Below are 15,457 nucleotides of genomic sequence, written 5' to 3'. Positions count from 1 at the left end.
ATATTAAATTGTTTCTTATTTTCATTTCGATGCCATATGCTTACATTTCACTATGTACTGTCTATGTACATAGTCATATTATGAAGGTACATATAATACATACATAGGCAAAATTTTAGACTAGTTTTTCTTATATATTTCACACTTTGGAACGGAACCCCTTTATTACCATGGGAGCCATAACTCAGTATTCGCGTTTTCTGTATTCGCGACATTTCTCAGGAACGTAACCCCCCGCAAATAGCGGGGGTTTACTGTATTTATGTGAAACTTCGGATAATTGGGGCAGCTGCTTAATCTTGCCAAAATGCACTAGTCCCGACGTGCCCCAAATAACCGGAATGGACTGTACTTGGATTTCAAGAAAGCTTTTCATACTGTTGCACATGGAAGACTACTGTACAAATTGGAGCAGTATCGTATTAAGGGCAAGTTGCTACAATGGATAAAGGGGTGGTTGAGTGGGAGACGACAGAGAGTGGTAACCCGATGCTGCTCTTTGTGGAATAATATTATTAGTGGAGTCCCCCAGGGTTCGGTATTGGGCCCAGTGTTGTTTTGTATATTTATTAATGATATTGTTGAAGGTATATCAGGCTTAATGTCCAAGTATGCAGATAATACAATGGTTAGCAGAGTTCTTAATTACAGTAATGGCAGTGTGCTACTGCAACAGGATCCAAAAAATTTGGGCAAATGGGTTGAGATGTGGCAACTGAAGTTTAACATTGACAAATGCAAAGTACTGCATATGGGTAGAAAAGGAACCCTAGTGAAACGTACCAACTGTGTGGTATGATACTTAGGGTGGCAGAAAATGAAAAAGACCTGGGAGTAAATGTGCAGTAAATTATGAAGTTTTCTGAACAGTGCAAACAGGCTGCAAGAGCAGGTCATGGGATCTTGTCAATGATATACAAGAATTTTGCAAGCAGGGATAACGAGATGATTATCCCCTTGTATAAGGCAGTGGTCAGCCCACATCTTGAGTACTGTGTACAGGTCTGGAGACCAATTTAGGAAGGATGTAGAGCTGTTGAGGCAAGCACAGAGAAGGGCAACAAGATTGGTGAGGGGAAACGAAGGCGGTTCTCTCTCTTACCAAGAAAGGCTCGAGTTCTGCAAATTGCAGCTTCTAGAGAGTAGGCACTTGCAAGGGGGTGATCTGATTGAGGCGTATAAGGCCTTGAATGGGTTGAACAGGCTTAATTCTGATGGGATAAAGATCTTCCCAATGTTCAGATTACGAGTCTGATGTTGAGAAAGACAGTTATAGAATAAATGTGCGGAAATTTGCCTTAGTCAGCGGGTAGTTGATTGGTGGAACAGACTTCCATCTGTTGTTATAGAAATTGATAGTTTAATAAATTCAAGGAGGAACTCGACAAATTTTTAGAGGGAATGGATGTGTGAAATGGGTTTTCTTTTCTTTTTTTTTGGCTGATGCTACATAAGCTTGCTTTCATGTATCACATACCTCTACTACTACATACCGAGAAGTCGAGCTGGTCAACTACTTTCTGTGTATCCATAGCCAGTGGGCAGATCAAGGGTATTCCACATCTGGACTATAGGTTCTGGTCAATCTTCTACTGTAAGCACCCTGTTAGAGTTTTATGAGAAAGTGGTTTTCCTGTACCCCAACAAAGGGTGATCTGTTGTTTTGTTGAAGTGAATATCTGAATCGTTTGCAAACTTAGACATTACGCCTGATATACCTTCATCAATATCATTAATAAATACAGAAAACAAAATGGAACCAACACTGAACCCTGGGAGACTCCACTAATAACATTAGTCCATGAAGAGCATTGTCCATTGATTACCACTCTATCTTCTCCCACTCAACCATCCCTTTATCCATTCTAGCAACTTGCCCTTAATGCCGCAGCGCTCCAATTTGTACAGTAGTCTTCCATGTGCAACAGTATCAAAAACTTTCCAAAGATTCAAGTACAGTCAGTCCTCGTATAGCAAGATAGTTGTGTTCCTAGAAACCCTCGTGCAATGCAAAATTGTGAAATTTAAACAATAGGCCCTATGGGAAAAATTGGGTTAGGTGCCGACCACCCAAGATTGAACATACATTTGTAACCAAAACATTACCAAACACAATAAATAATCGTAATAAAATAGTTACATATTTTATTACGACTATTTCGTAATAAAATATTGCTAATGCTTTTGCTTCTATCATAAGCAAACTTGTTCTTTGTTTGATTTTCTATCCAAACAGTTGCCAGCCGTTCTATCTCTTCCAATTCTTTGTGCCTTGATCTAATGGATTTCAATTACATTTTGAGTTGTTCCTGCTATGAAAGTTGTTTTTATTTTCTCTGCATTCTTTCTAATTCTCAGCGTTGCCTCATTTAGGTCTGTAGCACATGCAATATCACACGGTCTTTCATTTTTCTCAAAGCGTTTCATATTTTTTTCTGTATCGACAGTGGCGGACTGGCCATAAGCCTTACCGGGGAAACCCCTGGTGGGCCAGAGGCCAGTGTGATTTTGGCCATAAATGCTAGTGTGAGGCCAATACAAATTTTCCTGGGTAAGAATTTTTGACACAGTCTGCCTCTGTTTACCGATATTGCTTTTCTTTTTTCTCTCTGAATCTGTAGTGTCTTCACCAGGACGCTTCCTTTTCACATCTTTTAAGTATTTTACTCATTTTTAGGGAATAAAGCACAATTACAAAATGAGGAGGCACACGATACACATAAACAAAGCTGTGCGTGTGTAGCAACTGAATAAACACTGTAAAGGCAGAGACAACTCTATTAACACCTCACTCGCTCACATTTTACTAAAGCACATTTCTGGGGGTTGCTGCCATAAAACAATAAAAACAATTTCCACTTGCATTTCTGCTAGTGGAATCTGTTATAAACTGGTAGTAAACTCAATCTAATCGCATTTGTGATAATACCGATAGCTGGAATTGTGTGGGTTTTTACGTTATTATGGTGAAATGTGTTTCCCCTTCACTGATATAAAAACAAATACATTTTCTGAATCTTCTCTTCATTCCTATTGTGTTGCATTGAGTTGGTGTGTTTCCACATTGGACTGCCATTTCACTTCACTTGCAATTCACTTGATCAACGAAATGAGCACAGCGAATGCTACAAGCTTCAGAACTAGACACATGCTTAATTTTTTCCACTTGAGTTTCATTCCATATATTTTTAAAATTACCTCACAGTTCATTAAAATTATAATACTAAGCTCACCTCCATACTGAGTATATGCTTGTTTTAAATCACACAGCCAGCAGACAAGACGTTCGCAAGGAATTGATTCGCCAAACTGCAAGAGATACCTAAAAGAAAAAGCAGAGGGTGATCAATGGAAAACCAAAGAGCCAATCATTGCTAAATACTATGTATACAAGTTAAAAATCATTAGAAACTTTTGTTACAGCCCTGCAGACTATTATATGCAAAATATTAGGTTATGGACAATGTCACTGGATACAGCTATACATATCTCAATGCTACTTGATTAACAGGAGACTCATAATGAATTGCAAATGCATGTAGCTCCAAGTCAAAAAGAAGGAAACATATACCCAAACTCCTAGAGGAACATAAATCACTTATGCTACTGTTTCACAGATTATGACAGTTATTACTAAGGTGCTCAAGAGTATCACCATGTCCAGGTCTGCAAAATGAAAAAGGAAATACATCTTGACAGGGAAGATCTAGCAAATGCCAACTCCTTCAATAACAGAGGTATAAAACATTAGCAAGGAGTATGTATGCCAATATTCCAATATTTAACAAGCAACAGGTAAAAAAATGCAGAGGAAATGGTGATTTTATTGTCAATAACAAACTTTTCATTATAGCAATATTTTGGTCCGTTAACAACTGGGAAAGTGCTGCGGTCTGACAGATCTCATTTCATATTTCTGTGCAGAGGATGCATGACACTAACCCTATAGGCATCACCTTGACACTGTAAGCCCATGACAGTGGAATATCATTTAAATGGTTTCAGTGGCACACAGTGCCACTGAAACCATTCTACAATGCACACAAAATTTTGGAAGATACTACTTCAACACTGAACAAGAAATCCCATCCTCCTCCCCCATCCAAAAGACACAGTCACTTTTTTTTAACAATAGTCTTTGTTCTGGATGTGTTTGACAATGGTTCCAGAAACATGACAGTGAAGTAAAGAATTTCTCACAGCCTCTACAGTCATCAGATCTCCACCGCAAGATTTTAAGGAATGATTTTGAATGTAAAATCCAAATCACAGAAAACTATGGCTACATCAGAACTGAGCCTTGTGTAGCATACACCCAACAATTTCCAGATAACTGTAGAATCCATGTCACACACACATGTAGGTGTCACTGCTTTTGTGATACTTGAATTGGGAAGCCTGTTTCACATAATGTTGCAGTGCAGACTTCCAGATTCAAAACTGCATCATGGTTTCTAATATTTTCATAAGTATCTTTACAACTTGAATTATGATATCTATCCAACCACACTTAGTATCAATGGCAATACAAAAGCTGTATTTTATTTGTTAAAATCCCATTAAACTTAATATTTTAGATAACTAATTAAAATAATCTTTAATGAACAATACATTTGTTTACTATAATTACATAACTATTAAGATTTATTACCGGTGGTGAAAATTAGAAAATACAAAGAATAATTTTCTGTTTATAATCCTTCTCCCGCATCACTTGCTTATAGCAAAAATAGATAAATCTTTATGATTAGCTGCCAGGAGGAAAAAAAAATAATAATAAAAAAAGAAATATTTAAAAACAGCTGCATTTGTCTGAGCCTGTCAAAAAGTAAAGTATACACTCTGCTCTCCATTCCCCAAAGAATTAGCCATTTGCTAAATGAAAGCTTAAACAATTATCTGAATTGCCCATATATAGTACAGCAGATGCGCCAATCAAAAATTGATCTGCCCATATGTGATATGTATAAAGCATGTATAACACACATTAAACTATTACAGCATTATGATAGTTTAGTGAATAATTGCAAGAAAAATTGTCATTCTTTTTCTATAATCATCTTTTGCATACCGCACAACAAATGAAAACGGACACAATGGAGTAGAAACTAAAATGGAGAATGCGCTAATGTTACTTGGTAATTCATTAAAGAATAACTCTAAAGGATTGAGTAGTGTTCCTTCTCCCCAACAAGAAGAATATTAAATGTTTTGTGGTAGTGAAAGTTTAGTCACAATATAGAAACACAAGAAATGTGTAAATCAGTCATTTAAACACTAGTGACATGTGAGGAAATTTCAAATATTTTTAATCCTTCCAAAAGAATTTATGCTAATGTCATTAAAATCATCTGTTATTCATTATAACAACTATTTTATCAATTCAATAATATCAATACAGTTAATGCATAGATGAAGATGTTTCCTTTTGTCATTTTACTACTGCCAAATGTAATGAAAAAAATAACATTGAAAAATTAATAATGACTTTGTATCCGTATCCTCCCTTTCCAATGTAAATTTGTGTCTAGAATGAATATTATTAAACGAATGTAAAATGTCTTGGATATATCAGTAATAACTACAACATCGTCTAAATACCTCCCATAGTATGTGATACGGGGTTGAAAAGGCATCAAATGTATATGCTCAATTGTTAAGTATATACATTAAATCTTCATTAAATTTTCTAAATTTCACGCTTACTCAGGACTGGAATAAAATCCAATTTAACATCTATCGAAAAGCTACAAACGCCGGTATGCTTCTACATTATAACAGCTATCGCCCATTCACCTACAAAAGATCAATCATTTTTAATCAATTTCTAAATGCCTATAAATATTCAACGACGGAATCTGCTTTGGGCTCAGAAATACAAATAACCAGCAGATTCTTAAACAGGGGTTATCCCCTTGCTACAATAAACCGAATTAGGGTACAAGCTAAGGATAGAATACAAAATACTACACCAACCAACAATGGTAATATCAAAAAATACTTTATTTCTGTCCCATATGTTGAACAGTGGCACAAACAGCTTAACAGATTCTTTAAAGATACTGAATTTAAAATTGTGGCCAGGCCAATGCGGAAATTACACACTATACTGAACAATCGCTCAGTCCTTTCCTCGTTCGCAACACAAATTAATGACCTGGTATACAACATTTCTTGTGTTGATTGCAACTCGTCTTACCAAGGTTCAATGCGTTTTCCTCTGAATATTCGTTTTAATCAACATGTAGCCTCAGTTTGTGCTTCTCATTCAGCAGTGTCAGAATTAGCTTTTCACTCCGTTAACGAAAAACACACTTTTTTATTTAACAAGGCCAAAATACTTAAGTGTCCAACGTAATTATACGCGACTATTAATTGCAGAAACTGTAGAAATTAAATTACAAGAGAATTCTGTTAATGTCCACCAGCTATATCTGATCTCTGATTCATGGGCTTTTACGCGCATGCGCGAAGACAAATAATTCCTATTTAAGTTTCACACTCACCCCTATTCGGTAATTTTCATTCCTGTGATCACAACATATGGTCGAAAAGCATTGTCAGCTTCAGGAAGAAAAATCATTTTGCAATTTTTTCTTTAAATTCTTTTAATTAATCTTATTTTTAATTGCATTAAATTGATTTTTAATTATTTGTTACTGTAATGCAAGATCTGATTTTTTAGTTTTAATTTCTGGAGAGTATCATACAGAAGTGTTCTACTTACTATATTGAGGTAAACTTCTCTTATTATTTTACAATAATTGATATCAATATAAAACGTATTGAGCATTACAGCTCTGGTTCATACTATCTAATTCATTTTAAATATATCAAAAGTTCATCTATATTTCTTTCATTTCCTATAAAATGAGATATTCAATGTGGAAAGTGACTGAAAGGTGTTTGACTGGATGGTTGAATGTAGGGGACATTCAACCAGAAAATGACAGACTGTAAGTTGTCTTTGACAGCATAAGCTCTGCGGTGGATTTTCTCCCAATAATAGGAAGAGATGCGTATGATGAGTGTGTCCAATTCTGAGTCTTGCCAATACCACTTTCTCTCATCTGTTTCATCAGAAGCCAGAGAGCCACAGCTTTGGTTCTTGCTTTATCTGGTAAAGTTTATTGTTGTTGTTACTTTTCCAGATCTGTGTCCATTTATCATAGAATGCTTTGCATATGACACACTTATAGTCAGTGTAAGGAACCTGAGGATGTTGTGAGAGAGCGGGTTGAGGATGTTTAGCAGCAAAGTCAGCACTTTCATTTCTCGGTATTCCAGAGTGACACTGATTGGACACACTGCAAGAGAATAGCTGGGAATGAATGAGTTTCAATGTAGGATGAGAATATGAGAAATCCTTCCTACGGCAGAGACAGCACTGAGGGAAAGCTCTATAATCTTACTAAGTGCTAACTTGATAGTGTATAATTCATCAGCAGAGAAGATGCTGTAAGCTAGTGGTAGTGAGGCTGTAACTGTAAAGTGAAGGAAAAACAGCTGCAGCACCTACCGTACTTGCAGCTTTTGGTCAGTCTGTATAGATTTTACAGGCATGCGAGTTTAGAGTAGTGTGAGTTGAGTGCAACTGCCTGATACAGTAATAGTAACAGAGGCATATGATGCAAGAAAGCAAGCATATGAGCTTTGTAGCATGTAACATCAGCCAAAAAAAAAATTCACACAACCAATTCCTTTAAAAGTTTGTCCAATTCCTCCTTGAATTCCTCCTTCCAGCTATAAACTTCCACAACAGATGGAAGTTTGTTCTAACAATTAACCATCCGCTGGCTAAAGGCAAAATTTTGCACATCTACTCTATAGCTGTCTTTCCTCAATTTGAATTTATGCCCGCTTAGGTTCGTAGTCTGAGCAAGCAGAAGAATCCCATCAGAATTCAGTGTGCTCAACCAATTCAAGGCCTTATACAACTCAATCAGATCACCTCGCAGGTGCCTAGTCTCCACCCGCTGCAATTTGCAGAACTTAAGCCTCTCTTGGTAAGAGGACTCCATTCACCACACCAAACTTGTTGCCCTTCTCTGTACATGCTCAAGCAAATCTAGATCTTTCCTAAAATGAGGCCTCCAGACCTGCACGCAGTACTCAAGGCATGGCATGACCATTGCCTTATACAAAGGAATAATCACCTCCTTTACCCTGCTAGTAAAATTCCTGTATATCATTGACAAAACCCCATGACCTGCTCTGGCAGCCTGTCTGCATTGCTCAGAAAACTTCATACCTGACTGAACAATTACTCTCAGGTCTTTTTCATTTTCTACCACCTTAAGTGTAGTACCACACAGTTGGTACGTTCCTCTGGGGTTACTTCTACACATATGCAGTACTTTGCATTTGTTAAGGTTAAACTTCAGTTGCCACTTCTTAGCCCATCTGCCCAAATTATCTAGATCCTGTTGCAGTAGCACACTGCCATTACTGTCATTAACAACCCTGCCAACCTTTGTATCATCTGCAAACTTCGACATTAAGCCAGATATACCTTCATCAATATCATTGATAAATATACAAAACAACAGTGGACCTAACACCGAACCCTGTGGGACTCCATTAATAACATTAGTCCACGAAGAGCAGCACCCATTGATTACCACTTTCTGTCTTCTCCCACTCAATCACCTTTTTATCCATTGTAGCAACTTACCCTTAATACCATTTTACTCGAATTCGTATAGTAGTCCTCCATGTGCAACAGTGTCAAAAGCTTTCCTGAAATCCAATATATCAAACTTATTTTTCGTATCCAGTTCCTTTGTAACCACATCATAGTATCTAATCAAATTTGTCAGACAACACTTTCCCTCGACAAACCCATGCTGTGTCGGAATTATTACTGCAGTCTTGTCTAGATGATCCTGCAATGCATCTTTAACAAGTGACTCCAAGAAACAGAAGTCAAACTAACTGGTCTGTAATTACTCATCACCCTTCGATCCCCCCCCCATTGTGAATTAGGGATACACTTGCACATCACCAGTCCACAAGGCCTTCCCCTGAATCCATGGATGCTCTCATAATTATGGCTAAGAGTTTGCTTTTCTGTTGTTTTGAGTTCCTTTTCTGGCTCCTTTAATATAACTAGATAGAGCCCATCCACCCTAGGAGCCTTTCTTAGGTTTAACTTCAACAATTTCTCCTCCACTTTGCTCTCAGTTATTACAAAATCATTAATCACCCTGTTACAGTTTGATAAACTTCTGGCATTTTCCTCCCTTAATAACTCCTCATGCGTGAATGTAAATGCAAAATACTCATTCAGTTTGTTAGCTATCTGAGCAGGATCATCAACAGTTGAACCATCGGTATCAAGTGGACCAATCTGATTCATCCCCTTCCTTTTAGAGTTTATATAAGTAAAGAAGACCTTTGTGTTTTTCATAGCATTCTTTGCCAAAGATTTCTTGTAATTTGCCTTCACTTGCCTAATCCCCTTTGTGACTTGATTACAGACTAGCTTATATCTGCCATAGGCTTCTGTATCACCTGATAATTTATATGCATCCCATTGCATTTTTCTTCTCTGCCAAGAGTTTCATTAGTTCATTTGACAACCATTTAGGCCTAAACCTTGAACAATATATCTTAATCAGTATGAAAAGACTAGCAGCTTACATGATTAATTCCTCAAATGCTTCCTACTTAGAATTTGCTGTTGATAACATCATCAGTTGGTCTCACTGTACAGAATTTAAAAACTGTCTGAGACCACTGTAGTCACCTTTACAGAAGCAAAAACCCTTCCCTTTACCCATGATGCTAATTATATCTTTAAGTAAATCCCACATCAGTACACTGTGATCACTGCCACCTAATGGTTCCTTTATCTGCAAATTCTTAATACACGAATAATCACTGCTGATAACCAGATCAAGAGTATTACCCTCTGTTTGCCTCTCGAACATGCTGCTGCAGAAAACAATCATCCAATAAATCCACAAATGTGAGAGTGACAAACCCACAAGTTCCAGTCAATATCTGGGAAGTTAAAATCCTCAATTATAAGACAATCTGATTTACTACCCCACTATTTCTCTGTACAATTATTCGTTGTACTCATTAGAGTCATTAGGCCTATAACACACTCCTACTCTTATTTTTGATTTTCCAGTGCTTATGTTACACCAAACTGACTCAACACTGCACTGTCCACCTATATCAACTGGATGCACTTCCTTAGATTTTGTTTTTCTTAATTAACAGCATAACCTCTCCTCCCTTCCTATCCTGTCTATCCTTTCTGTACACATTGTACTCCCCAAATTCCAATTCTGCATTCATAATATCTGTGTGAAACCATGTCTCTGATATCCCAACAATATCCGCCTTTGATATCTTGACCAGCACTTCAAATTCATCAAATTTATTTATTATACTTCTAGCATTGGTATACATGCAAGTACACATGCAACTATTCTTATTCTTAATTACCCTAACGCAGCCCATTTATTTATTTGTTTCATGATGACTGCCATAAGTCCCTGAAACCCCCAGCACCCCTTGCTCCAGGCCACTGCTCATTCTAATAGAAGTAGTGCAAGAATCACCTTTACCTCTGTCTGCGGCTACTTTTTGCCTTTTAGTCTGTGAATCACCCCAACTAGCAGTTTTCCAACCCGACTAACACTGCCTCGATAGCATCAGCAAACACTCTTGCACCCTTTCTATTTAAGTGTATCCTATCCTTGTAGAAGCAGTCTCTCCTGTTCACAAGCACAGACTGTGCTGAAAAAAATTCTACCCCACGAGCCTTGCACAATTCCTCCAGGGTCGAACTGATGGATAAGGCTCTCATCATATACTCCCTCCTATCGTGTCTGGGCAGAATTGCAGACACTTTCAAATTTAACTCTAACTCACGACTTTTTTTCAACATTGACCTCTACTTGTTAAGTAAATCTGCAGATCTCCTACTCTTAATGTCATTGGTGCCAACGTGTACAACAATATCACCCTTTGTGCCCTTAAAAGATGATATTCACTCTAGAACATCATCAACTTTTGCCCCTGGCAGACATACTCTGGTCCTATGCTATCTATCCTTTTTATACAATATATTACCTGTCTCTCTGACAACAGAGTCACCAACAATACCTAACTCCTGTGGGACCAGTGCATTCTGCCTTGGAGATTGCCGCTGTATTGCCTGATACTGCATGGAGGTATGACATTCTTTTCCAATCAAAGAATTTGTATGTTGTAAGATGCAGAAATGTACGTCCAAGGAGAAACAGGTGCACTTGTGTCCTGAAAAATATCATCTAAGTCAATATCCCAACTCTGGACAAGCTCTTTAATCCTGAGTGAGGTCGGTCGATTCTCATTTGGCTTAATCTCACATAGAAGATACCCCACCTAGTGTTATAAAGAAACTCTCAACTGGGGTACGATGTAAGACTCTGGATCTTAACAGCACAGTGGAGCTGTAGTGTTTTTCTACGAAGATGTAATGGGAATCATGCATTTCAATATAAAGACTTTGGATTGGAGAAGTCCTGAAAGCTCCAAGCGCAGTTCTCAAAGCACTGTGCTGGATGACATTCAGCTGTTGTAAAATAGTGATTCTGGCAGTCATAAACCGGACAACCATAGCCTAGGTGTGAACAAATTAAAGCTCTGTAAAAATGGAGTAAAGTATATTGATCAGCTCCCCAAGAGATGAGATGGACCGAAGTATGTTCAAATGCTTTAGACAAAATATTTTGTATAATGAGTGATGCGAGCTTGGAAATTAAGCTTGCTGTCTAATATCAGTCCAAGAAATCTAACAGTGGTAACAAGCAGTATTGCAGTATGGTTTATTTGCAATTCAGGATCAGGATGAAGGGCCCGACGCTTGCAAAAGTGAGTGGCAGTGCATTTATTTTCTGATAGCTGGTAACCATTCCAATACTTTGAGATTGACAGGAAATGGTAAGGTCGTCTGCATACATATAAGTTTCAACAGTTGGGATGTCTTTTGTCGGGACTCCTTCCTGAATGTGAGAAGCAGAGTTTAAGTTTTTATAATCGGACCCGAAAACAGTTGTTGTTCTTTGGTTTTTAGGAGCATTAGCAACTAAGGCCATATTGCTCCGGGGATATGCGGTGGTCATTCCCTGACCTTTCCGCATCCTCCGTATTTGGTGGTCATGGGCTCGAACCTCGGTCTAATCAAGAAGTGTGTGCTACGCACTGCTGCTCCTGCCCACCTGGCTACGGAGGCGCCAGTCCTGAAAAGAGTGCAACTGCAGGAAATTTTGAATTATTTCAGGCAAGTGGCCCCAATCCCAGATGGTACAGATTCATAATGATACCGGGACTTTTCAAATGCCTTTTCAAGATCTAAGTTGACCATGACTAGATGTTGTTTCCTGACAAAGACGTTGGGGAAATGAGATTCGGCTTTGATGAGCACATCTAGGGTTGATGTTTTTCCAAAAGCCATACTGATGATCTGGTAGGAGGTTCGATTCTGTGACTCCAGGATCCAAGTGAGCCTTGAATAAACCATTCTTTTGAAAGTTTTTTCCAAGTAGCTCATGAGAGATATGGGTCTATAATTTTGAACCAGGGAAGGATCTTTGCCTGGTTCTGGTATGGCGATAATGAAAGAATGGTGCCAGAAAGAAGGATAGGCATTTTTTGAGAAGATTAGGTTGTATAAAATCAGCAAGGTACACAAGTCCTTTTCAAGTAAATGCTTCATCATAATGTAATGAATACCACCTGGGTCTGCGGCACTGTTGGATGATCTATTTAACGAATCTTTCTGAGTTCTGTTAATGTAAAGGGTTGGTTGTATGGGAATGAGCGGTGCATGGTGAAGTTGATTTTATATCGTTCTACACCTGTTTTGATGTTCTGGAAGGAGGTTGCATAAGAAGCAGAGGAAGAAATTGTGACAAACAATTCTGCCAGCACATTAGCAACTTCCTCAGGAGCAGACACATCTTTCCCATATTAGAGAGGAGAGCCGAACAAATTTGCCATTTAGGGCCTGTATTCGTCTGCATATGATCCATGTATCGGTGTCTTATGTGATGGTTGATGCAAAAGCAATCCACAAATCACATTTCGCTTTCCGTATAATTTGTCTTTCTTTAGCTTTAAGTCGTTTATAAGTAATTAAGCTACCAGTGGTAGGATACTCGTGGAAATTATTCCAAGCACGGTTTTTCTCCTTTTTAGCATGAAAGCAATCTCTATTCTACCAGTTACTGCGGTGAATGAGATATGGTTTGGAACAGAAGCATGGGCTGCAGTTAGAATCTGATTGGTGATGTAACTGGTTACATCATCAATAGGTTGTTTTTAAACATTAAGCCAGTCTAGAAGTATTTGGGCAGAATAGCCATCCCAGTTAGCCTTTTAAACTTGGATCATTGATTAGGATTTGGAGTTACTCCTGTTTGTAATGAGCAAATAATAGGAAAATGATCGCTATTACAGGGAATCAGTTAACACCAACCATGTCATGAATGGAAAGATGGACGGTGAACAGATTGATAAGTCAATTTCAGAAGGAGATCTTGTAGGTAGGTGGATATAAGTGGGAAAACCAGAGTTTAGTAAATTTAGATCATTATTGTTCAAACATTCTTCAATCAATTTGCTCTTTGAATTCATTGTAGCAGATCCCCAGAATGGATGGTGGCCATTAAAGTCACTGAAAAGGCAAATTAGCATTGGGAGTTGTGTAATGAGGTTGTCCAGTTCTGAATGGGGAAATGGAATTGATGGTCAAATATAAATGGACACAAGGGTAACTGAAACACCAACTGAAATGAGAATTGCCACAGCTTCTAGAGTGGTTTGTAATTGGATATGCTTGGACGGTGTGTTAGAATTAATAAGAATGGCTACTCCTCCACAGGCAGGAGACTATCTTGTCTGTAAATGATATACAGGCATACGTCGAATAACGAATAGAATGCGTTCCACGAAATTACTTCGTTAAGCGAAACTTCGTTTTCAGAGGTAAAAATACTATGGCCAGAATAGGGATACGTTCCTACGTAAAGAAAATGAAAAGCTTTTTTCTCGAACAAAGAAAAGTTTTATTAAATAAACAGTCAACTTACATACAAAGTGAAATCACATTTTAAAATTGATTGCTTATGCTTTTTTTCTCTTTCATTTAACAATTGCCTATACGGAGTTATTGCATTTAACACTGATCGCTTAATAATAACACTTCTTCCTAAATCAGGATCATTTTCACTAAAAAAATTTAAAACGTTTTCAATGTCATTTAAGCACCTTTTTAAATCTTTGGTTGTTAACACTTTTTTGGCAGGAACTTCTTTAACTTCGTCTTCATTATCTTTGTCTTCGTTGCTAACAAGGTTTTCTAAATCTTCCACTGAAAAACCATCATCTTCTGCATTCAATAAATTTCTAACATCCTCTTCATCGACATTTTCGAAACCTATTGATTGAGCCATCTGGATAACTTCATTTCTAATTTCTTGGATGTTATTTTCTTCTTCTAGTACAACTTCTGGCCATATTTTGTGCCAAACTCCATTTAAGCATTTCTTAGTGACTTCTTTCCAAGAACTATCAATGTTTTCAATTGCGTTTTTAATGGTGTAGTTTTTCCAAAAAGTTTTAACTGTCATTTCCTCTTTATCCTCTAGTTCAGTTAAACTGCTTAATGTTCGACGCAGATAATAAGCTTTAAATGATGCTATTACTCCCTGATCCAATGGTTGAATCAGGGAAGTTGTGTTTGATGGAAGAAACACAACTTTGACAGGAATGCATGTGTCCAATGTGTTAAGATCAGTAGGATGACCCGGAGCATTGTCTAACAACAAAAGAGCTTTTTCTTCAAAGTTTTTTTTTTGACAATACCATTTTACTTCAGGACAAAAGTGGTTAACAAACCAATCAGTAAATAACTCCTTGGTAACCCATGCTTTTCTGTTTGCTTTCCATATTACAGGTAAATTCATTTTTATGTTACCTTTTAACGCCCTCGGATTTTCTGAATGGTAAACTAATAACAATTTTAATTTATAATCGCCAGAGGCATTTGATCCAAAGAGTAACGTTAAACGGTCTTTGGCTGCTTTGAACCCAGCAGCTGATTTTTCGTCAATAGAAATGAAGCTTTTTGTTGGTAGCTGTTTCCAGAACAAACTGCTTTCGTCAACATTGAACACCAAATTTGGAAAATTTTCACGTTCAATTATTTCCTTTAGTTTTTCTGGAAACTTATTTGCAGCTTCTCCTGTTAATTTTACACTATGAATCCTGGCCAGTTTTTTTAAATTTCTCGAACCAACCACGAGAAGCCCCAAAGGTTTCCGCAATTTCTTCAGTTTGTTTAGATTTCAGGTGATTAAACTGGAATATTTTTTTATGTTAAATGGGGCTTGAAATTGCCGACTTCGTTATATCGAAGCTTCGTTATCAGAGGTAACGTTAACCGAGGTATGCCTGT

At 37.5% G+C, this 15,457-nt stretch overlaps 1 protein-coding gene across 1 annotated transcript in view; it reads right to left on the bottom strand.

The window, feature by feature from the left end:
* The window catches only part of Prosalpha3 (proteasome alpha3 subunit), a 124,369-nt gene that overhangs the window by 33,155 nt on the left and 75,757 nt on the right, over nucleotides 1-15,457 (bottom strand). Inside the window, exon 5 of the mRNA XM_090377130.1 lies at nucleotides 3,234-3,322. Within this exon, the coding sequence (XP_090233256.1) occupies nucleotides 3,234-3,322 (89 nt within the window). The remainder of the gene's footprint in view (nucleotides 1-3,233; nucleotides 3,323-15,457) is intronic.

The sequence above is a fragment of the Mastigoproctus giganteus genome, chromosome 7, assembly GCF_048544385.1.
Source record: "Mastigoproctus giganteus isolate SK-2022 chromosome 7, ASM4854438v1, whole genome shotgun sequence".
NCBI lineage: Eukaryota > Metazoa > Arthropoda > Arachnida > Uropygi > Thelyphonidae > Mastigoproctus > Mastigoproctus giganteus.
Note: the sequence above shows the minus strand (reverse complement) of the source record. Positions and strands in the feature narration are given on the sequence as shown.